Here is a 22,075-nt window from a genome sequence, read left to right as displayed (position 1 = left end):
GGGGCACCTTTGCAAGGCACTGTATCCGTGTCACATTGTCATTATGGCTGAGCCCCCTAAAGGCCTGATCCTAGAATCGGCCCTGGTTAGTACTGGATCAGTGTTAGAAGGTGTATACAGTGTATACCTAAAAGCTCCAAGGCCATGGGAGAAGATGATTACAGGACATTTGGCATTTGATTTAAACGGAGCATCCAAGGCGGCTGGAATCTTGAAGGACCCTGGAACAAAAAGAAATGACAAAAAAAGCTTTTAAAAGCACTACGTTTTTGTACAATTTTCGTCAGTTTACAAGACGTTATGGAGACTTTCGATGACCATTCCCCAAAGCATGCTGTTGTAGATTCAGGCACCGTTCAGGCCACTGCTGGTTTCCAAATACAAATGTCATGGCCCAGTCAAGTTTCTAAGTAGAGCTACGAAGATTAATTGATAAGTCGTCAACGTTTAAATAAATCAGCAGCTATTTTGAAACTCGGTTAGAGTCATTTGAACAGCATTTTCTAATTCCAGCTCCAAATGTGAACATCTATTGGTTCCTTCACTTCTTCAAGACAATTAACTTAATATCCACATTGATTAATCGCAAATATAATTGACCAATTAATCTTCGTTAGTTACAGCCTTATCCCACAAATCTCCATCAACTGCAAGATGCTATCCTATCAATATGGGCCAACATTTCTAAAGAATGCTTTCAGCACCTTGTTGAATCAATGCCACGTAGAATTAAGGCAGTTCTGAAGGCGAAAGGGGGTCAAACACAGTATTAGTATGGTGTTCCTAATAATCTTATAGGTGAGTGTACATTGGTGAGGTGTCACTGTAGGAATCAAACCCGGGTCTCCCACACAAAAGGTATTTGTCATAACCAGTGCGCCACCACTACATTATCTGTCCGATAAGCTATACATGGTCATATATATATATATATATATATATATATATATTTGTCTCTGTGTGTGTGTCTATCTATCTGTTTGTGTGTGTGTGTGTGTCTTTCTATCTGTGTGTTTGTGTGTGTCTATCTGTCTCTCTGTGCGTGTCTATCTTTGTGTGTGAGTGTACACACTCATTATAAATGCAGAAAAATCCTAAAATATACACTATACTTAAACTGCTTTTTCACAAAAACTGTCAAATGTTTCACTTTGAGATATACATATAAAGATATAGCCTGATCGCTGAATATTTTGTGAACATTTTAAAGTTTTAAACCACGTCTGTATTTGAAAGTATGAAGGCCCTGAAAATTTGGGGAGCAGAAGAAGATTTGAAGGATTTGAAGCTTGCTCTCATTGACTTTAATGTTAAAATAAAATGTTTAAAAGCTTAATATTTGAAAAAGTATAAATAGCAGGAAAAAAAGGCTGAAGAAGTCTCATCATCTGCTGAAAGAGCTGAGAATTGTAAGTCGAATGGTTTAAATAGCTGAAAGTATGCAGAAGTTACGGAGAGACAAAAAACGCACGGAATAATAATAAAAACAGAATAACAATAGTATGGTATGGTAGAGGAAAGAGGTTTAAAACACATTTGAAATACATTTGTACGTTTGTTATGAATTGAAGTCAAATTACCAAAGAGGTAGTTGAAAATCTTTTCACCGAAAGTCCTGTTGATGTTCATGAAGTCCGTTAGACCGTTAAAATACTCCTTGCACGGTACCCAGTCTGGTCTTTCTGCTTTTTCAGTTGTTTGACATGGATAGTAAAGCCGGAAGAAGCTGCCCTGTTAGCCAGACACACAGAAGAGAGAAAAAAAGTAGAATAAGCTGATAATAACATCAATGCAGAATTAAGCACAAAAATAGTAACTATCGTCTGTATGTCGCAAATATCCTGTTCACAAAACATGTGTGATTATGTGTTTTTGTGCCTCTTTCTCACGCTGAACTTTTTAATGTACGGTGGCTTTAAGCAGTGCTGAAATTCAGTAGAATTCTAGATAAAACATATTTTTCATGTTCCCAATAAGAATGTTTTGTTTCTTCCTTTTTTTGCTGATATTCTGGGTTACTTCTTCTAATTTGTCACTATTTTATTTAGGGAAAGGAAGGCCTCTGCTTCATTACATACAGTCATTCCCATTCAAAGCATAGCAAATTCATCATGCATCTATCTAGATCAAAAGTTACATATTTACACGTACAGACCAAATTAACATATGCTTTGTGGTTGGATGTGTGCTCGTGCTTTAACTAGGGCTGAACAATTTGGGGGGGGGGGGATTGACTTGCGATTTTTCTGCCAGATATTGTGATTACGATTCGCAATTTTAGATAAAGTTGAATATTAACCATGTTACAGATTAAACACGTCATGGAGCATTTTAACATGAAACGACTTCAAAACTGCTCTATATTCTCATGTAAGGATCAGAACATAGATATGAAGTGCCGGCAATACGTGTTTTTCTTTTAATAAGCATGGAACATTGAACACGGAACATTGATCACAAAAGCTAAAGTTAAATTAACAAAAAAATAATTCCAATAAGAAATATCCGTACTTGCCTGTGAACTGAAATGTCTGATATGCCTCAGTTCAATAGCAGCATCTATTTAAGGCACCTTCTATGATAATGTTAAATAAAGTAAAACTAAATCAAATCCACTGACAATCGGACATTTTAGCAAACAATCGGTGTTATGCAACGTTATTCCAGCATTTAGTTTATGAAAAACAGTAAATATAATAATGAAGAGGAATAAAAAAAGAAACTAAATATTGCACCAAACATTTGACAAAATATTGCACATTTGATTAATCGCGCTCCTTCCGATCCCTTTTTGAAAACGATTAATCGTTTACCTGTGCAGTGTGGTCCATCATGAAGTCGGTGCAGCCCACGGCATTGGGGCCCTTGGCTGGAGGGATCCCAAGATGATTACTGCAGGAGTTCCCCATGGCGAAGAAACCGAGTGTGTACCTCCTCTTGTCTGTCAAAGACAGAGACGCTTGTTAAAATGAAACAGTCATGCTTGACAGGAAGCAGTGGCAGTAACCTATCAAGGTGCACAGTCATGGCAGGGACAACATGACTTGGCAAAAAAACAAACAGGTAATCCGACTATTTCTGTACAGCTAAATGCTCATAGAAACTTCTAATTTCAGCAGAATTAATACAGCTCCAATTTGAACACGTCATAGATAGATAAATAGATAGATAGATATTTATTGATCCCAAAGAAATGGGAAATTATGGTGTTACAGCAGCAAACATACATCAGTCACACAGCACAGAATATAAATATAAATGAAATGCTAGGATACAATATACATACATACAATTTACATGAAATAATAATAGGAATAAAAAATATAAGAACAAATATTTGACTATATACAGGATGGGGAAACTAAATGTGCAACTGTTCATTGATTGAACAGTATCAAAATGCTTTTGTCCCTTTCCCCCACATTATTAGTATGTTGTATGTTGTTCATTAACCTTTGTTAATGAATGAGACATTATAGTGTATTGTTGTCAACTAACAAGTATGCTGTTATCTTCATGTCTTTTTAATAATATTGAGTGTAAACACCACGTTTGATTAAGTATGAACAAGACCCAGATTTTTGCTAATACGTGTCATGGAACTGTTCACGTGCTGGGTCTAGTTAATGGCGTAAGGTTAACCGATTAGTGATTAGGCCAGAAACCTGAACATTACGGACTCCGGGGGTTAATAATCACTGACGTGAGTGCGTGCCGAAGTGCACTTCTCAGGGTAACAACCGAGCGTTAACAGCTGTTTTCAACTAGCTATTTAGCTGTTAAAGAATGGTGTATTTACGCTATCATTGAAAATGAGATGTTTCAACCCCTACCTGCCCTTGCCCAAGTCCTTTTGACTAAGGTAAATAACTGTACAAATCCTCCATGATACAACATCGACCTCAGTTCATAAGCGAAATATTCTGTTTAACCGACGTTAGCTGTTAGCCACAAAAACCTTAATATAACTATTTCACAAAAGACGAGACCTACCGGAGATACGGAAGCTGTTATGTATCAATGTTACTACATTGGTTTCGCAACATGGCCATGTAGCTAATTTGAATTTCTTAGATAAATGCACCGGTATGTCACTTGGGAGTGGTTTGGGTTAGGTGTTTGTTGTGACGAGCCACTATTAGCATGGGAGGGGCTAAACCAGAATAGTCAATAGAAAATGTTTGGTCACGACGCCGCACGTCGTAGTCGTCACCAAACTGGCTGTCTAAAAACAACTTCCCACGTAAATGTAATACAAGTTTATTCAACCTATATAGCAAATAGTAAAGGACTTGCCACCAAGCTCATATTATCAGAATAGTCACAGTATTGGCGTCTTTATTCTTGTCGTCCAAACTCCCTCATAAAACTGGGTTAACTTTGTCTACATATGGCTCTAGTTAGAGCCCAGGAACGCAACTGACAGGCATGCGCTCTATAGGCACGTGCATTTGTTGACAACAATTATTGACGCTTTGGCAGATATTTTCGTGAGGCACAGTGCTCCTTTCAGGGTAGTTACAAACTAAAGCGTGCTTTTTTGTTCACTATTTGGCGCATTTGGCCTACCTGTAGCAGCTGTGCTGTTGTTTAAGAAACACTCCGTCTCTATAGAGGGCAGTAGTGGTCAAAAGTCATAGACACAAAGCCAACGGAGTCCCGAAATACATTGGAGAGGGATGCCGTTTTAGCGGAGTCGACTAAATATAACTAATTTATCAGGGTTGAACATGAAATTGGTGAGTTAACAGACTAGTTGCATAATTACTGTAATCAAGTCATCCCCGGCTGACGATAAAAATACGTTACTAAATCGTTTCAGGATACCTCGGATAACCTTACTCTGTTAGCTTAGCAGCTAATAGCCCGGTCTGGTTCTGTCTCATCCACTGTTGTTAACTAGGCAGCTAACCGATACGTTATGCTATATGAACTATGTAGTGTGTGTGCAGTCCCCAGTGATAGCATTTTGTTCTTGCAATGAGACTGTGTGTGACCTACAGACTCTGCCTGTTAAATGGGATGCCTACTATCCAGCTTTTGCTCTGTATCTGTCATGTGTTGTTGTCACAGTAATGTTTCCACGTGTTTCTCTCATTTCTTTCCTCCCTTATCTCAGTATTGTCTGTCTGGTCATCCTACATTGCCTTGCAATGTCCTCAAGTTTAAATCCACCACTATCATGTTGGACTGTGGGCTGGACACCACCTCTGTCCTCAACTTCCTGCCCCTTCCTCTCGTGCACAGGTAAGTCACTGGCATCAGTGGTAGAGGCTTCATAGATTTATTCATTCATTCATTTATGGGTGGTGGATTTATTCTAAATGATCACTTTTTCTTCTTTTGTTCATTCCAGCCCAAGACTCTCCAAGCTACCTAGTTGGGTCTCTAAGGATGGAACAATTAACTTGGAGAAGGTATAAAAAGCTGTTTCTGTTTTATTTGATTCACCAAGCATTTCACCTGTATCTGAACTTCAACTTGTGTTTGATTGTTACTTTGTGTGACAACCTAAAATCGTTTCGGTTTATTAGGTGTATATGCATTAAGATGCGTCTGTGACAAAAGGGCTACAAAAGTAAACCAACTACTTCTTTCCATCTTTCCAGGAGCTAAAGGAGTGTGCAGGAAGAGTGTTTGTGGACTCACAGCCAGAATTCTGTCTCCCTGAGGTAGTAAACTCAGCTGCCAGACACATATTGTCTTACTTAAGACATCAGTGAAATGCTTCAAATTAATGTTGAGGACAGGGGAGCCAAGAGATTAGCCTGCCTGGTTTAGTTGTGTTCATCAGTAGGTTTCATTTTATTATTATTTTAAAGATTATTTTTTGGTGGCATTCTTTGGCCTATGACAGGACAGCTGAAGACATGAAATGGGAGAGAGAAAGGGATGACATGCAGCAAAGGGCAGAGTTGAACCCGAGTCCGCTGTGTTGAGGAGTAAACCCCTATACTGTAAACGGGCACCCGGTCCACCAACTGAGCTATCTAGGCACCCAATAGGTTTCATTTTGACTTCGTGACTACACCAGCACGTACCAGCTCAAACTTTCTATTCACCTTTCCTGACTACTTTTGCCACATTTATTATTATTATTACTTCCACATAATTCAAATGCAAGTTACAATATATACTCTGCTGAAAATAATAATAATATATATATATATATATATTTGGTCTAAATAAACTAGCTTTCCCATTTTATTTTAACTACAGAGAGAACTGCTGGATCTATCTACCATTGATGTCATCCTGATCTCCAACTACCACTGTATGATGGCCCTGCCCTACATCACTGAACACACAGGCTTCACTGGGACGGTGTATGCTACAGAACCCACCCTGCAGATTGGCAGGTAAGAAGATACAAGGAACTTCAACTTCCTCATATTGTTTTAGGAAATACGTTGGAAATATGCATGTTTTTCTTTTGTGTTTTTCATTTTTATCATGGTAAAAATGGATAGCCATAGGTCTCATTTTTTCATCAGATTGTTTTTTATGGCCTTTAATTGATAGGATAGGATAGCTTTAAGACAGGAAGGGGGAGAGAGAGGGGGGACGACATGCAGCAAAAGGCTGCGGGTCGGATTTGAACCCGGGCCACTGCCAAGGACTTAGTCTACATGGGGCACACACTCTGTTGGGTGAGCTAGAGGTCGCCCCGTAGCCATAAGTCTTAAACAACCTTCAATTTAAATTAGTTATTTAAAAAAATAACAATAATAATTTTGAAGAATTATGCGGAATGGCTTAATTTATGTTGTATTGGAAACCATACAACATTGCCTGTGGTTTCTGTTATTCTCCTCAGACTATTGATGGAGGAACTGGTGAACTTCATGGAGAGAGTTCCCAAAGCGCAATCTGCCACCTGCTGGAAAAATAAGGAAATACAAAGGTAGGAGAACTGTTGGGGGGGGAAAACCCAGAGAACATAGAAAAAGAATAGTATCTGTGGGTGCTGTTATTCATTAATAATTATTTCAATGTATTTTTTTAAATAAAATGTTATTTCCCATTATTTTAAAATCAAACACATTGACGTACTAAACACAATCTTGTAGCTTTAGTACTTTGTTTTTCTTGTCTCTCTGTTGATCTTTTCCTGCTTTGGTTTTAATCTGCATCTTTATATTACGCTGTTTCCTTTTACTTTCAGTGACGTTTCAACAGATGCATTTAACATATCGTTTGTGATTCATGTGATGATATTAGGATGCTCCCTGGGCCGCTGAAGGATGCCGTAGATGTGTGGACGTGGAAACGAAGCTACAGCATGCAGGAGGTCAACTCGGCGCTCAGCAAAGTGCAGCTTGTGGGTTACTCACAGAAAGTGGTAAGAACCTATTTTCTCTTAAAATGACTGCACAGTGTAGACATAATACATAGAATACATTCTGCTTATGTTTTAGTAACACTACAGGGGAAAGAGGGGGTGAGGGGGAAAAAAATGGAAAAATCACATGCACTGTGATTTTTTAGAATCTATTCTTTTTTTCTCTAGAATACATTTTTTTGACGATTTTCCTAAATATTTTCTGTTTATTTTATACCGCCGATGGCGACTACATCATATCTGTCTCCAGCAAAAATGACCAAGAGCAGAATGTACAGAAAATCCATGTTATGTACTTCTTTACAAATGAAATAAATGTCAGACTGACTGACATGTGATGTGCTTTCTCTTTAGAAAACAATTTGTTTTTAGAAATCTCTTATGATATATCTTGCTTCAGAAGTGTATTATTTACTTTAGATGGAAAATTAAAAATAGCAACCCTCAATACTGTAATTTCTAGAATAGCGATAAATGAAAATTGCAATACAAATCGAATTGGCACCCATGTATTGCAAAAGAATTGAATCAGGACAAAAGCGTATTGTCCCTGCCCTAAGAAAATAGTGTGGTTTATTTTTTTTAATAGAGTGTTTATGTTGGGCTCATGCAGGATCCTTTCTTCTGCTGGGACTGCAGGATTATTATTCTGCTTCTACATTCTACTAAATTACCTATATCTGTCCTTTTCTGTTTTTCTGTGTTCTCTTACTTCTTTTTGTCTCAAGGAGCTGTTTGGAGCTGTACAGGTCTCCCCGTTGAGCTCTGGTTACTCATTGGGGAGCTCCAACTGGATCATCCAGTCTCATCATGAGAAAGTCGCCTATGTGTCGGGTTCATCCCTCCTCACCACACATCCACAGGTAGGTCTAAAACAGGCCTGACGCTAGATGAAATTACACACAGGGCCTGAAAAAAAACTGCAATGGGCAAGTATGTGATGCTAATATTTCACCTGACTCCACATGTATGTATTTGCATTTACAAATACTACATATTAATATACACATAATCATGATCATCAAAAAGTGGATATTGGCACCGTCACTGATGATATTATAAAATATTTCTTCTTCTCTTCTCCCAGCCGATGGACCAAAGCTCCCTTAAGAACAGCGATGTTCTGATTCTGACGGGACTCACCCAGATGCCCACCGCCAACCCAGACGGCATGCTGGGAGAATTCTGCAGCAACCTTGGTAGGTTCAAATGTAACGGATAATGTTAAATGTAAACTGTGTTAAAGTTTGAAGATGTTTCAATATTTTTATGTTCTGTAAATGAATATGTGTGTATATAGCTAGTAAATTGCATTGTCTCTGCTGATTCTGAATGTTCTAATGTATTTATTAGTATTATTAATCTTTGCCTGTAGCCATGACAATTCGAGCTGGAGGAAATGTGCTAGTGCCGTGCTACTCGTCGGGGGTGATATATGACCTGCTGGAGTGTTTGTACCAGTTCATCGAGAGCGCCAACCTGGGGACCACGCCCTTCTACTTCATCTCGCCCGTCGCCAACAGCTCATTGGAGTTCTCTCAGATCTTCGCCGAGTGGTGAGGAGCGGTTTGTTAAAAATGAAATAGAATAGACATCTGCTATAGTACAGTACCATCCATCAATCTTTATCCGCTTATCCGGTATCGTGTCGTGGGGGCAGCAGCTCCAGTAGGAGACCCCAGACTTCCCTTTCCCGAGCCACATCAACCAGCTCCGACTGGAGGAACCCGAGGCGTTCCCAGGCCAGGTTGGAGATATAATCTCTCCATCTAATCCTGGGTCTTCCCCGAGGCCTCCTCCCAGCTGGACGTGCCTGGAACACCTCCCTAGGGAGGCGCCCAGGACTAGGTAGAATAGACATCTGCCAAAGTACAGTACCTAGAAAGGAAACAGTCAATGAAAGAAAAGAAAATGATACAAATATGATGGATTAAGATAACACGAGAGCTTCATTTTTTGCCTGTGATTTATTATACATTCAAAACAGTTCAGATGCAACAGCCCATATCAGGGTTGGTTAGTGTCAAACATTCACTGTTGTTGGCTGCAGCAGCAGAACAGTGCCGAATGATATCTTTCTGCCAAACTGGTGCATTGCAGAAAAATGTTATTGCTGTAAAACTGTTGGGTTTTCACTTGATTTTAATGTTAGTTTAAAGCATGTAAATACAGTCAAAAACCAATTGTAAATTAGAAAGGCACTCGGAGAGCGCAGAGCCAAGCCATGCCCTATCTCACAATGTTGATGCAGTGCAAACCTTTCGGTTGAGAGTTGTTGTCACATGATACCATACTTGTTCTTAGCCACCTTCTGCTTGTTCCCCAGGCTCATTCTGGGATATTCTGATTAGAGTAACATTTTTTTTCCCTTTTTAGGCTTTGCCACAACAAGCAATCAAAGGTTTATCTTCCAGAGCCTCCATTCCCTCATGCAGAGGTGAGTCCTGCTGCTGTGTCTCGTACCAGTGAAGAACAGCACTGCATTTTAGACGTAGTGGATATTCAGAAATACTGATTTTCTTCTAGCAAATGAGCACCAAAATTACCATGCAATCAGAATTCCCCTAATTATATTAAAGGTCAGTGCCTAGTAATAAATGTCAAAAATCCATATGTTTTCCTTCCCACATTATTATTAATCAGCCTTTGCACTGGAACAGTATTTTACATTCGGGAAACTTTTTGAATCAAAATCAGAAGATGGTGATTTGTTAGGAAAGTCATCCTCAGTGAATCATCATCGTGTTTGTGTGTACTCTTCACAGCACAAATGGCCATGGTCACAGTCAAAGTGGTTGAAAAGCAGCTTAATTCATGCTCTGCTGGATGCTGGCTTTGGCTTTTTTATTGATGTCTTGAGCTGGCAAGAGAATATGCACAGGTGCACGATAATGTAGACTTCATTTTTACAACTCCCGTGTTGTTTTCAGTTGATCCAAACCAACAAGCTGAAGCACTACCCCAGTATCCATGGGGACTTCAGCAGTGAGTTCCGTCAGCCGTGTGTGGTGTTCACCGGTCACCCCTCTCTGCGCTTCGGCGACGTGGTTCATTTCATGGAGCTGTGGGGCAAATCCAGCCTCAACACCATCATCTTTACTGGTAACTTCAGCTGCATTACAAACACTCTCATATTATACCCTAGACATGAAGGGAAATGTAAAGTAAAAGCTTCTACAAGCCTCTGTGACTTTTCTTTCCTACCACCAGAGCCAGACTTTTCCTACCTGGATGCCTTGGCTCCCTACCAGCCGCTGGCAATGAAGTGTGTTTACTGTCCCATTGACACGCGGCTCAACTTCCACCAAGTCTCTAAGCTGCTCAAGGAAGTCCAGGTGCGGTCAACACTTTTTTGTCATGTTACCAAGACATTCACAGATGTACTGTTAGCACTGTTTTTCCTCTACCAATTACTGGTGGAGATCACCTCTGGTTTTGGATTCTCAACTCTGGAACGGTTACAAAAGGCCCCGCCTGGGGATCTGAGGCTGCTAACAGGCTCATTTGTGGTGAGCATTTTGATGATCTAGTTGGGGGCTAGCCCCTTACAAGCTTGGACATGGAGCCAGTAAAGTGCAGCTAGGATTGGAGTGATGTAATGTTGTCTGTTAAAACCGGTGGTTAGACAGGCTGCTGAGTTCTGGACCACCTGGAGCTGGAGGCGGAGTGATTTCTGGTCGGTGCCAGTTAGAAGAGAGTTGCAGTAAACCTAAGTCTATATCCACAACGTTCCAATTCCGGGATTGTTCATGTAAAGCCGGATGTTTCACCGCATGTCGCTCTTTTTAGGCCAGATTCCGTTACCTTCCACTTTCATTGGGTTGCCGTTCTAAACTCTGGTTGATTTCTGAGGACTATGGTTAACTGCTCCTCAGATCTCTGCAGGGTAAATCCAGACAGCTAGCTAGACTATCTGTCCAATCAGAGTTTTCTGTTGCATGACTAAATCAACTTTTGAATGTACACGTTACACCAAAACAACTTCCTTCCCTAGGCTATTTTGATGAAGGAGTGTTTTGATATAGACAAAACAGCACTGAACGACTTTATTGATGCGTGGAATGAATGTGAAGTCTGACTCAAATAAGCAGGAAATGGATGACACCTGCAATAACAGGGAGTTTGTAGAGGGAACATTGTTTTTTTTAAAGATGAGGTTAAGAACTGGCAAATAGAGTGACATAATGACTGGAAAATTATCCTGATTGTCTAGCTACGTAAGGGCTGCCTCGGGTGGTTTCTTTACACGGAACACAGGTAAAGAGAACAGTTCAACAAGCAAATAACCAGTCAGAGTCAGAAGTCCTGTGGGTAGAACGGGAGAGTGTAAACAATTTAGCAAGCAAACAAATGAAGCCCAAACAAGATACAATATTTTTATTATTATACGGCACTCAGGGCAGAGCAGGAGGGAAAACGGAACAGTCCTGGGAGGAAAATAGATGGTTTAATTGCAAGTGATTCCGTTGACCCTATTATTCTTGTTGGATGTAATTGTATCAAAGCTCCTCATGTAGTCAACCAAACAAGTCCACTAGTGGAATCGCCAAAATAGTTGGCGATTCATTTAATACTTGACTAATGGATTAATCTTTGCAGCTCTACTAGTCTCAGAGGCCTCCACATGCCTCAAAAGAAACTTCATTAGGCTGAAAGAGTCCTCCATCTCTTAGTTAATGTGATGCAGGCTTTCAATTTCATCTTCATCTTCAACAAATATTTAGTTGTTCATATTTTGTTCTGCAGCAGTGGAAGTTATTTATTTTATTGCCTTTTTTTCTCATGGTGCAACGTAACTTAGTCCCTTTCTCCTGTACTGCCATTGACTAGCAACAGTTTTGAGAAGTGTAACTCCTTATGCAGCCTTAATTTAAACCCTCCTTTAGTCCTGTCTATCTTCAATAAAGAAGGCTCAGTCCAGAACGTGGCACAGCAAGTCATGTGTGTAAGTGGGCATTCACACAACTTGCGTCGGCTGTTGGATGATGTGGCAAAAACGCAGGTGTTTCTGGGTAGTGAGTGTAGGCCGCGGTGGGGTGTGGAGGGGTTTGCCGCAGGGAGGACACGCAAAAAAACGCAGTGGGCTTGTGGCTAGAAGTTGAGCCCAACTTACCTTTTGGAGAAATGCAACTCAATGTCACGCTGCGGTGGCCAATCATAGAACCGCCGATCAGACTTGTCGGTGTGTTTTGAGGCGCTGCGAGAGTCCCGTACAGGAAAAAGGAAACCTAAATGCCTCTATTGCTACCAGAAGAAAGTTTTAAAACATGAAACAATTACACTGAACTGTCTGGAGTATGGGTAAAAGCTGAATGTTTGCCAAACAACAAAGCACAGTCGATCTGTCTAGCTTGTCTATTCTGGGAAACGAAGCTGTCTTCAAGTGCGGATGGGAACGTCAAGATCTATAAGGGATCTGACAGAAAACCGTAGTTGTGAAATATAAAGGCTACTTGTGCTAAATTAGGCGGTTAAAGAACACAACTGTCTGTTTCAGCCATCTGTATGAAGCTGATCATTGTCTCCTGTCTGTCCCTCCTGCAGCCCCTCCATGTGGTGTGTCCGGAGCAGTACACCCAGCCTCCCCTGACCCAGTCCCACCGCTCTGATCTGATGCTGGAGCTGCAGCCCCCTCCCATGCCCTACAGGCGCTGCTCTGTTCTCAACCTGCCCTTCAGACGCCGCTATGAGCGGGTCTACATACTGCCTGAGGTGAGTCTCACCAGGCTGGAAATCATGACAATTGTCTGGTTAAAAAGGACCTAATAGATTCAGTTGACAGTGTTGAATAAATCAGTACCTTTGGAAACATACAGTAAGTGCATATTAAATTCTCATGTGTTCATTTATTATTATAAATTCTCATGTGTTGGTAGGAGACGATGACATATGGTGTATCCAAACCTGTCAGAATTCAAGATTGAAATCTTCTATGGAAATATGTATTCACTCCTGTCAGAGCGCAGGTGGCCAATTTTTAAGCCTAAAAGTCTAAGTCTTCCTTTCTTAGTTGGCCAACTCGCTGGTGCCCTCTGAGATTAAACCTGGCGTTTCCATGGCAACTGTGTCTGCAGTGCTGCACTCCAAGGACAACAAACACACACTACAGGTGAGTCTTGTGGGAATGTGCCTCAAAACATGTAAATGAATGTGTGAATATGGACACCATTGCTTAACTTTTCCCGTGTTGCCAGTCGGTGCCCAAACCCCCTCCAGCGCCTCCCAGCAAGAAGAGGAAACGGGTAATGGAGGAGCCTCCAGTAGTGCTGGCCCCGAAACCCCTGCTGAGTGGAGCTGTGCCCCTGGAAGCTTTCCTGGTCACACTGCAAAAGGTACGAAACCTTCTGACATCCGTTGGAGCCTTGATGCCGTTTTTATAACAGCCAGCAGTTACATTTGTTTCTTCTTTGCTCTAGTGGTGGGAATCACCTGAGGCCCCACAACACAATATTATTACAATTTTAAACATATTGCGATATTTTTGGATACATTTTAATTTATTTGACCTTTTTTCTAAATTCAAATTTGTTCCCATAGAAAGTCTTAGTCAATATCTGCTTTATCTAAAAAGATACATTTCTCACTAGAAACTGTACCATCTAGCACAGTGATTCCCAAAGTGGAGGTCGGGACCCACAGGGGGGTCGCAAGTTGATTTCCAGAAATAAAATAAAAATTTAAAAACGATTAGAAATAGCATATGTTAGCCATGATTTTAACACAAGATAAAACTAGTGGCTAAATTTAAAATAAAACCAAGCAAATAACTAAAAAGGGAACAGCTCTTTTGATTTTCACGCCTATAGTGCGTGCGCGGTTGCGCGCAATGTTTATATCTGTTTATAGTGGGGGGGTTGCAAGTAACTTGCACCGTTACTTTGGGGGTCGTGGGCTGAAAGTTTTGGGAACCCCTGATCTAGCAGACTGAAAAAGCAATTTTATTATTCTAGTACCAAAAATTGGACTTTTTATGTGCAATTTATATATTAAAAGATTGATACTTTGCATCAGTGCACCGATACATTATTGCCACGGAAAATATCACTACACCTACTCTATATCGAGTCCCCCCCCCCCCCCCCCTCCCCCCCCCCCCCCCCCCACCCCCCCCCCCCCCCCCACCTTTACTTTGCCTCCTTGTCATTGCTCCCTCATTCCCTGTGGCTTTAGGATTCCCAAAGGAGATGATTGCAGCCTTAAATCTCATCCCATCTGAAATTACAGTCTCCTCATGCATAACATTGCTGGGATTATTAGTTCTTTTTTATTGCAGAGACTAGGGGTTTTACCACAGACGACCATAACTTAAAAAAAAAATTTTTTATGATACTTAACACAGGCCTTTTTGTGTCCATTGCTGAATGGCAAGCAGAACATCTATTAAAACTGGATTCAGAATCAGAGAAGGGTTTATTGCCATAATATGTTTTGTGCATTTATCGCCCCCCTGCAGCACGGTATTACAGAGGTGAAAGTGGAGGAGACGACGGACGGACACATTCTGCACCTGCAGGCAGAGGACACACTGATCCAGCTGGAGGAGGACGGGACACACATTGTCTGCGACAACAACGAGCCGCTGCGTACCACACTGCGAGACCTGGTGCTGCGCTTCCTGCAGAAACTCTGACCTGAATCCTTTATTGGTAGTTTTTAGGATTTCTGCTTCATTGGTCTGTGGCGAGCAGAAAAAGATGAAGCAAAGACAAAGAGCCGTGAGCTGGACTGTGTCCTCACTTCATTAACTGCAGTTACAGTAGTTTTACTGTAGTAAAAGTCCAGTTCTATTTTGTAAAATAGTATTTTGTATTAAAAGTTTCTCAAACATGTTTGAGATCATCTCAATGGGCTTTTCATCTCTGCAATTTTTACATTTAGGAAACTGTAATATAGTTAAACACATACTGTACATGAAACCGCAGAGATTATTAGCTGGTGTTTTCCAAAGGAGGAAGTAAGACTAGAAATTCAGAGAAATGTCAAAACCATTTACTGTAAATTCCTCTGGGATGTATCCCCTAAATGGCATTTGCATTCACATTATCCAACTTCATTCTCTAAAAAATGAAAAGTTAAATGGCCATTTTCAACCACTTCTTAAATGTAATTCAGCTCTCATTTCAGTTTGATCAACTCATCAGCTGAAGATGTTGCAAGTTTCCAGAATTGATTTATCTACAAGCTCTGAATTTAAAAAGGTAGGATCAGTTTTTTAACAAAATGTTCTAAGGATGGCCTTTCTTACAACAAGGGACCTCTATAAAACAATAATAGGCCTTTTCTTAATTATTTCAAACAGGACAGTTTCACATGTCACAGTACAAAAAGCACAGGTATAAATACTAAAATGAATGATGGCTGAAGATGATTTAGCTGCTTCAGTGTCAGGGTCCTAGTATTCCCTTTCTGGGACGTTTCAGTAGAATGAAGCCATTGCTATTAACACCTGTGCTTGCCAAGTCAAAGTGTCTGCTGTGAAAACCAGCCTGTCAAACAGCTGGTTGGTGGAGGTTTCAGCATTGGAAACAGTGTGGTGTAATCAATGGGTGCTGCTAAAGCCATTTGAAGACTTAAAGTATTTCTATAGCTTGGTACGTTACATTATAATAATAATTATGCATCCTCTATTAGTCCCACAAGGGGAAATTACAATAGTAAGAAGATACATTGTACTACTTGATTCATATTTAAAATAGGTGAAACAATTCATCAGTAACAACGTAAAGTAACAATTGAAAAGGTTTTTGTAAGCTAAAATACAAAATGTTCACCGGTTCCAGTCTTATATGCTAAGTAACCAAATATGTTTGGCTGTCGGACAGGTCAGCTAAAACGAGACAATTGAAGACGGCACCTTGGGTTTGGTAATGGCATTTTAGAGTAAGCCAAATAATTGACTGGTTGACAATGAAAACAATGGGTATTGACCGACCTGGTTATGTTTTGTAATTGTGGATAGATACTGAACGTGCAATGTAGTCGCAATTGCCTTTTAAATGATCCTGCAGACATAATGCACCCCCCGTTGGCTGCCACTCACATTGCAATTTAACAAGTAGTGTTAAATGGGCCCACCCAGTTGAACTCCACATACTGTTGTGTTGATGTAGTACATTGTCAAAATGTTTGCTTTCTTCCAAGTCGACTATTAAATGAACAGCTCCACCAAAAACGTCACCGCCGAGGGTCCGTTCTAATTGGACAGCATTTGACGTCCTGATATCAAACATCTGGAAACATTGCAATGGTAAGTTAGTCAGTGTAATATAATATAAGATAAAAAAAAATGGTAATAGTTTATAGATCTAGTCATTTGGGTTTTGGTTTCCCCTAGAGGAATTTCTTGTAAAATTCATCGTCTAGACCAGTAGATGTTTAATGCCCTATAGTTCCTCAAAAAATACACTTCAATCCCAACTGAAAATGTCTCTGTGTGACCAGGCAATCTGTTGTTCAGACAGACCTGCCCCCACTGCTAAAAAAAATTCCAAAGGAAACACTGAGCATGATCTGGTGTATTAGCCTGAAACTTAGACATGTCAGCCAAATTAGAGTGGACACTGTTAGCACCCTTATCTGGAGATTTACTTGATTACTAAACTCCTTTGGTCCCAATCACAATTTGTGTGGTAACTTCAACTGCAGTTTCTCACACACACACACACACATAAATAACTCCACTTGTCCAACTTGTTATTTGTGTCACAAAATATTTAATTGGTATACATGCAGCTAAAATACATTTAATATGCTTTCAATGTACAATATCTTAGTGGACTACATGCCCATTGTTTTGATATTACAACAGAGTGCAGCAGGAAACATTGATAAAGGTCAGGGATTCTCAGTGAGGCAAAACAAAAATCCCCACCCGTCTAACAAAACTATTTTCCTTTGATAGATAAATACCACAGACTTGGACAGACGCAACGCTCTTTATTTATATAGCTGCTTCCGTTAGTCCAAATATATTTTGTCTTTAGGAAAAAGTAGCACGGTAGGTTTGTTGCGTTTCAGCGGGCGTAGACATTAAAACAGAGGGGACACATTTTGTTTTGTGATTCCGGGCAGGATAAACAAAAAGGGGATAATAGTGTCGGGCCCATCAGTTCTACGGACAGTGCATGTGTGTTACTGAGCACTGAGGCTTGGTCCATAAATTAAACAGATGTCATTCACCTGATGTTAATTTCTTATTTTTATTGACCAGATATTAAACTAAACATGTACATTGTAACGACCCCACATCAGCTTTATTAATCCCTGATGCATCAACAGTATTGTCCCTTCTTTGTTTTTCCTTCTTACTATACTGTAGCTACAGGCAGTGTATTTGGAAGCTTTAAGTATGATGGCATCTTTCCCTGGTGGGTCCCAAGCAGCGTTAACTTGGTGCACCCTGAGGCTCATTTGGTCTTACACAGACTGTGGCTTTGGGGGGGGTGTGGGTAGAGGTAGCAGGGCTTTTAGAGGGCAAGGTGGTAGAGGTTTGACACCAGTCTTGTGTAAACTGATTTAAAACCCAGGGAGGGAACCCAACGGTCTCCCTCTGGCAGTAGAAGTCCAACCTGGATGTGAAATGATGTCTTGAGCAGTTAGACGTTCAACACAATTCGCCACAAAAAGCCTGTGATTCCAACAGCTACGCTGCCATTGAGTTGGGTTTGAAATATTTAGTGTACAGAAACTGGCGAATCGCAATATGATAGAAAAGTAATCAAAACATAGAAAATCCAGAGGAAAGATCAATTGTTTTTGGAAATATTAAAGCTGCCACAATGAACCCACAGAGAATTATCACCCTTTTCCAGCGCACACATAGAGGTTCATAGCATCTTTCAGCTCACTGTTTGAGGGTTTTTTGGGCTCCAAACTAAACTGTTTAGGTTCAATTTGGGCTGCAGCTATCAGCAACAACAGAAAAACTCCCATTAAACCCAGTGGAAGCTACCTGCCCAACAGAAATACACAACCAGCTACTAGATGGGGGACATAGTGGAGCATTTAGCAGCTACACAGAGAGATCATTTTTTCAGGAGCTGATGAAAACCAAAACCACTATCCCAGAATAAATAAGCAGTGTAGCCACGTCAAATGAAGATTTGTCATTATTGTGTTTGCAACTTGTTTTACGATACTGAGAAATGTGGGTAGAGCGTTAGCTCAAACTGATTTTGGACTCCTGGAAGACGTGGTCCACCCTTTATTTCTTCCTAGATTAAAGTCCTCATCTGTCAGGTAAATGATTTGTGAACATTTAGAAGAGAATAAGCAGCCATAACGTCCATGACGTAAGATACAGTGCTGCCACCAACACTTGCTTGGATGTGGTATTTTCATCTGCACTCTTGCTGTGCCTTATTGGCCAGAAGGGTGAGTTAATTTTGCCCATGGCTGCCTAGAGAGTTGATTTATTTGTGATCATCTGAGGGGTGGGAGGGGGGGGGGGATAAAACCTGATAAATGTGTCCTCTGTCCTGTCAGCTGTTTGAAGTTCATCCTCTCCCTCTACTTGGACTCTTTCTCAGCCTCCAGCAGTGCAGAGCTGATGCCCAGCTTCTTCAACTCCTCCACCAGATCTCCGTTCTGGTGCATCTGGAGCAGGATGTCGCAGCCCCCCACAAACTCGCCGCTGAAGTACACCTGAGGGATCGTGGGCCAGTTGGAGAAGGTCTTAACTCCTGTAGAAGGAAGATGACGTTGGTGTCAGTCAGAAATTAATTAAAATCAATATTGTGTAAGGTGTAAGACAATAATGGGAGAAGTGCTAACATATGATAATTTACTGTAAGTACATTTCTGTCAAAAAACAGTTACATATTCTGTTCTAAACCCCCAGGGATGTTTGTGTTTGACTGCTTTTTGTGACAGAAACTCAAACTTCACGTCATGAGGAAATTATGCAATAACGTTTAATATCTCCATAATGCTATTACTTGCAATAAATAATCAGATTTTAAAGTTTACTCGGTTTGGCATTTCTGCTGCTTTTAGTATTCAGCTAAACTACCACTGATTGCTTGTTGAATTTGAAAAAAATGAAAGGAAATCATGTCCCACATTCTTTTATTGAAAGTATTGAACAAAAGTGCAGTTTTCTACTGATATTAACACACAGCCTTTTGCGATGTGCCAGTTGATATTGTGAAAACGATATTATGCAGCCCTAAAAGATACTGCCACAATAAAATGTTAAGTGTTCACATGGCTCAGCTTTAGACTGGACACACACTATTTGGTAGCCTGTGTATTAATATATTAGTTTTGATTGATAATAGCAATAAATAAAATTTTCAACTAGCATACATGTAAATAATAATTGTTTGATGATGATGCCGTCAGAGTGTGTTGCCTAGTAAGAGTGTGTACAGTAGGATTTTAAAGTGTGCAGAGCTACTAAAATGTTAAGTACCTAATGTTTCGATACAAGCTTTAAAGTAGCACTCCACAGGGTTATATATACAGTGTACAATATTTATTTTACACATGAAGATCAATTTACTTGACACTATAATAACCAGTTACATCAAAATAAAACCTAGATCCAGCCAACTTAATAGGAGCAATACATGGTTTGTATCTGGTTTGACTTGGTAGTGAGCTGCTACAAATACGTTACACAACCAAAGTAGTTCATTTAGGCTAATTTATCTGGGGCGCCTCCAGAGTCAGTACCAGGAGTAATGTGCAAACACCCCCAAGTCAAGATTTTTCCTGTTACATATATACTTAATTGAGTTTTGTAGTCTTGTATTCTTACACACTCATCTCATTCTCAGTTTCAACTACACTTTATCTAATTAAGTAAAATGTCTGTATTGGAGGTATTTATGTGCCACAATAGGCTATAATGCCCTGCCCCAATTTGAACCCCACACCAAGTGGATTCTGGGTGATTTATAGGTCATTGCTTAGCAATGCACTGCTGTTGCATCATAAGCCTCAATTGAGAAAATCCCATTAAAAAGGGCAGGGCTGAAGAAAACCCAAACAAAAAACAAACAAACATTTCCTTGTTCCTTACCACATGTTCTGTCATTGTTCTAAGACACACAAGGGTTCCAGTTATGGCTGGAGCAGCTGTAAAAGACAGACCTGTCCATATTGATGGTATGATGTTTGGACCACACCCGTTGGTCCTGCTGCTGAGCACTGATAAAACTTAACACTTGGAAATCTCCAAAAACTAGTTAGAGAGGGCGGATGACAAAAGGCTGATAGGTATGGTTGGTTTGAAAACGACAGTTTTTTCAATTAACTGAGATCAACCATTTTGTACAAATTGTCCACCACTTCCACTGGCAATTACAAATAAGGTTAGCTAAAAGTTACAAGTTCCATGACAACTTGTTGCGGTCGTGACATTAACGGGTTATCTCAGTTTACTGACCTTCTCTGAGCTCGGAGTCCTCTAATACGTTGTACGAAGCATAGTCGTCCACCCCATGCATCCGGAGGATCTGAACCACGGCATTACTGAAGCCACACATGGGCTGAGCCGGCGTCCCCTTCATAAACACCACCACTTTGTCCTTCTTGACCATCTCACCAAGGTCTTTTTGGAGGTCCGCTGACGCGCACAGGAACCGGGCCGAGGCCGACCACACGCGTCCGTCGGCCTGCCTGGGAAGATAGACCGCCGCCCCCTGCCGAAGACACCTCGCAGTGGATCGAATTAAACTGTTCATGTTCTTTGGTCAATTCTTTCTTTATACGAGGAGATAAAACTGTCGTTGCAGTTGCCTAACCTGCTTCTGGACGAGCCGGAGTAAGAGTAAAACCAGTCTGTCGGTCGTCAACACACACTTAACGCACAAAAGGGGCGGGACGTGACCGTTGATTGGACAGATGCGCCCAAACAAATTCTGCCATTGATAGAGCCACATGTCAATTACATTAGTTACCTAAACAAGGACTGCTATTCGTGTCGCGTCAATATAATATAAAATATAGTAAGACCCACACAACCACTATTATATAACTAATCAAATTATATATATGTATATATATATATATAAAATTTAAAAAACAATATTAAAAATATATGAGTAAAATAATTATTTCCAGGTTACGAAACCCTCAAAAACTTCCGGGGCGACCTGAGCAAGGAGGAAGAGGCAAGACGACAGCGGTTTGAAAGATGGCGGCGCACACACAAAAGAATAACAAGCCGGGGAAACCTGGAGGAAAAGAGGCACAGCCTCTGATAATTGCCAAAACTCCTGCGGAGGAACAGCGTCTGAAGTTGGAGAGGTTAATGCGAAACCCGGATAAGCCCGCTCCCATCCCGGACCGGCCGAAAGAATGGAACCCGCGGGCTCCGCCGGAGTTCGTCCGAGATGTGATGGGCTCCAGCGCGGGGGCAGGCAGCGGGGAGTTCCATGTTTACCGGCACCTCCGACGCAGAGAGTATCAGAGGCAGGACTTTCTGGACAAGATAGCAGATAAGCTCGACGAAGACGACCATTATCTGGAAAAGGTGGAGCAAAACAAAAAGGCAGCAGATGAGAGAACGGCGAAGCGCAGGAAGAAGCGGGAAAAGTTGAAGAAGAAAAAGGAGATGGCCAAGAAGGCAAAGCTAGAGTCCAAAAACAAGAACGACGACGACGAAGACGCCGCCGAGAAGAGCACAGCCAGCAGCGAAGAAGACGAAGGGGAAAAGGAGGCTGACGATGATGCCGAGGCTCCTAGCTTCATCATGGGGAAGAAATAAATCCCGCAGGGAGACTACCC

At 40.9% G+C, this 22,075-nt stretch overlaps 4 protein-coding genes across 5 annotated transcripts in view; 2 read left to right on the top strand and 2 right to left on the bottom strand.

Moving 5' to 3' along the window:
- The window catches only part of pla2g7 (phospholipase A2, group VII (platelet-activating factor acetylhydrolase, plasma)), a 12,103-nt gene extending 7,945 nt beyond the window's left edge, over positions 1 to 4,158 (bottom strand). Inside the window, exons 1-4 of one of the 2 annotated variants that reach the window (XM_032542855.1) lie at positions 3,994 to 4,158; positions 2,814 to 2,941; positions 1,581 to 1,731; positions 128 to 221 (exon numbers count right to left, since the gene is read on the bottom strand). In XM_032542855.1, coding sequence (XP_032398746.1) covers positions 128 to 221; positions 1,581 to 1,731; positions 2,814 to 2,909 — 341 coding nt within the window. In that variant the 5' untranslated portion in view covers positions 2,910 to 2,941; positions 3,994 to 4,158. Of the gene's footprint in view, positions 1 to 127; positions 222 to 1,580; positions 1,732 to 2,813; positions 2,942 to 3,833 lie in introns of both variants that reach the window. The other variant, XM_032542854.1, reaches the window with a different exon arrangement.
- Positions 4,159 to 4,257: 99 nt separating this feature from the next.
- On the top strand, positions 4,258 to 15,187 carry ints9 (integrator complex subunit 9). Its single transcript, XM_032542847.1, has 17 exons — positions 4,258 to 4,739; positions 5,120 to 5,247; positions 5,357 to 5,417; positions 5,610 to 5,672; positions 6,220 to 6,359; positions 6,818 to 6,904; positions 7,222 to 7,342; positions 8,071 to 8,205; positions 8,430 to 8,541; positions 8,718 to 8,898; positions 9,719 to 9,779; positions 10,273 to 10,444; positions 10,553 to 10,677; positions 12,887 to 13,054; positions 13,353 to 13,451; positions 13,537 to 13,674; positions 14,796 to 15,187. The coding sequence occupies exons 1-17, from the start codon at positions 4,731 to 4,733 to the stop codon at positions 14,970 to 14,972; spliced, it is 1,977 nt and encodes a 658-aa protein (XP_032398738.1). The 5' UTR covers positions 4,258 to 4,730; the 3' UTR covers positions 14,973 to 15,187.
- Positions 15,188 to 18,675: 3,488 nt separating this feature from the next.
- Positions 18,676 to 21,119, bottom strand: glrx5 (glutaredoxin 5 homolog (S. cerevisiae)). Its single transcript, XM_032542878.1, has 2 exons — positions 20,733 to 21,119; positions 18,676 to 19,023 (listed from the first exon to the last, which is right to left on the bottom strand). The coding sequence occupies exons 1-2, from the start codon at positions 21,028 to 21,030 to the stop codon at positions 18,851 to 18,853; spliced, it is 471 nt and encodes a 156-aa protein (XP_032398769.1). The 5' UTR covers positions 21,031 to 21,119; the 3' UTR covers positions 18,676 to 18,850.
- Positions 21,120 to 21,431: 312 nt separating this feature from the next.
- On the top strand, positions 21,432 to 22,069 carry prkrip1 (PRKR interacting protein 1). Its single transcript, XM_032542877.1, has one exon. The coding sequence runs from the start codon at positions 21,483 to 21,485 to the stop codon at positions 22,053 to 22,055; it is 573 nt and encodes a 190-aa protein (XP_032398768.1). The 5' UTR covers positions 21,432 to 21,482; the 3' UTR covers positions 22,056 to 22,069.
- Positions 22,070 to 22,075: the final 6 nt, after the last annotated feature.

The sequence above is a fragment of the Etheostoma spectabile genome, chromosome 18, assembly GCF_008692095.1.
Source record: "Etheostoma spectabile isolate EspeVRDwgs_2016 chromosome 18, UIUC_Espe_1.0, whole genome shotgun sequence".
NCBI lineage: Eukaryota > Metazoa > Chordata > Actinopteri > Perciformes > Percidae > Etheostoma > Etheostoma spectabile.
Note: the sequence above shows the minus strand (reverse complement) of the source record. Positions and strands in the feature narration are given on the sequence as shown.